Source organism: Perkinsus marinus (genome assembly GCF_000006405.1).
Source record: "Perkinsus marinus ATCC 50983 genomic scaffold scf_1104296952270, whole genome shotgun sequence".
Classification (NCBI taxonomy): domain Eukaryota; phylum Perkinsozoa; order Perkinsida; family Perkinsidae; genus Perkinsus; species Perkinsus marinus.
This window is the reverse complement of record NW_003208929.1, coordinates 1-1,100: the sequence shown is the minus strand read 5'-3', so window position 1 is coordinate 1,100 and position 1,100 is coordinate 1. Positions and strand designations below refer to the sequence as shown.

The following is a 1,100-nucleotide window of genomic DNA, read 5'->3' as shown; positions in this document are numbered from 1 at the left end:
ATTCGGGTTTTAGAAACCAACAAGATTTTCCCAAATGTTCCCCAGAATTTCCTTCTTGCCACCAACACATGTAGTTGACCATGAGAATATTTCCCCACACTGCCCAATAGGTCAGCTGCTTCAAAGAGAGTCATGTAAGCTCACCTGGTAGTTCCACTGACTTTGAAGAGACGATCCACAAGTCATCTCGAATCTTCTGTCGCAAAATAGCGTACACGCAGTCTCGACCTCCCACATTCATCATTCCTAAAGCACAAAAGAAAGAATCTCAATCTACCTACTCGGGGCGAAGTCGAACGAATTGACGAATAATGAATTGAGACATAGGCGTACGAATCAAACAGGAGACGCCCAGCCGATGTAATTCCTCGTTCGACCCTACTGTGTTTTCCGCAGAGGAATCGCGAGGATTCTCTACTACCTTTGAATGCACCATAGTGAAGATCAAGTCTTCTATCAGGCTCATCAATGATAGCCTTCCTCAATAGTCTGCCTGCATATAGAGCACTTTCCTCTCGTTATCAATCTCGCTCGTCCAGTTCTACCTTCGGCAGTTTGATTGTCGAACTTCTTCCTCGCGGCCGGATCCATCAGTAGATCCAGCAGGTCTTGTAATTCGACTTCACCGCACCCGAATGATCGGTAGCCCATCACCACCTAAGATCACGCTCTACCGCCTACAAATTGCAAATACTTCACACTACTTGCGGGGCATCGCTCGTCTGTGGTACGACCATCAACACCACTGGACCGACCTTGCCATTAGGCTTGAACTCTCCCATACCCTCTGGGGAAAGATAATAGAGAATCTTCTTTTGTGATTCCATCGCGGCGTTCAACAGTTTCTGGAAGAGATGGAAACTCATCATTTAAAATCAAGCGATAGATCTCACCTGAGTGGCGGGGTCCAAAGTGGGGATAGCAGGCAGCACTTTCGGCGTTACCTACGAGTCACCAAACTCTCCCAAACATGAACCACGTAAGCAGCATATGTCAACTAGAAATCCAATCCCGAGATGCACTCACCACTTCTCCATTTTTGAGCTGTGATTCAGAAGTCGCTGAAACACAGTCTGCGAAATCCTCACTTCGCCACGATT

General features: G+C 47.0%; 1 protein-coding gene across 1 annotated transcript; it reads right to left on the bottom strand.

The window, feature by feature from the left end:
- Nucleotides 1-144: 144 nt before the first annotated feature.
- On the bottom strand, nucleotides 145-866 carry Pmar_PMAR028434 (hypothetical protein; the record flags this gene model as incomplete). Its single annotated transcript, XM_002777151.1, has 4 exons — nucleotides 145-246; nucleotides 422-493; nucleotides 546-657; nucleotides 705-866. Coding segments are annotated over 4 exons (448 nt in total), but the record flags the coding sequence as incomplete, so codon positions are not given.
- Between the last annotated feature and the right edge of the window lie 234 nt (nucleotides 867-1,100).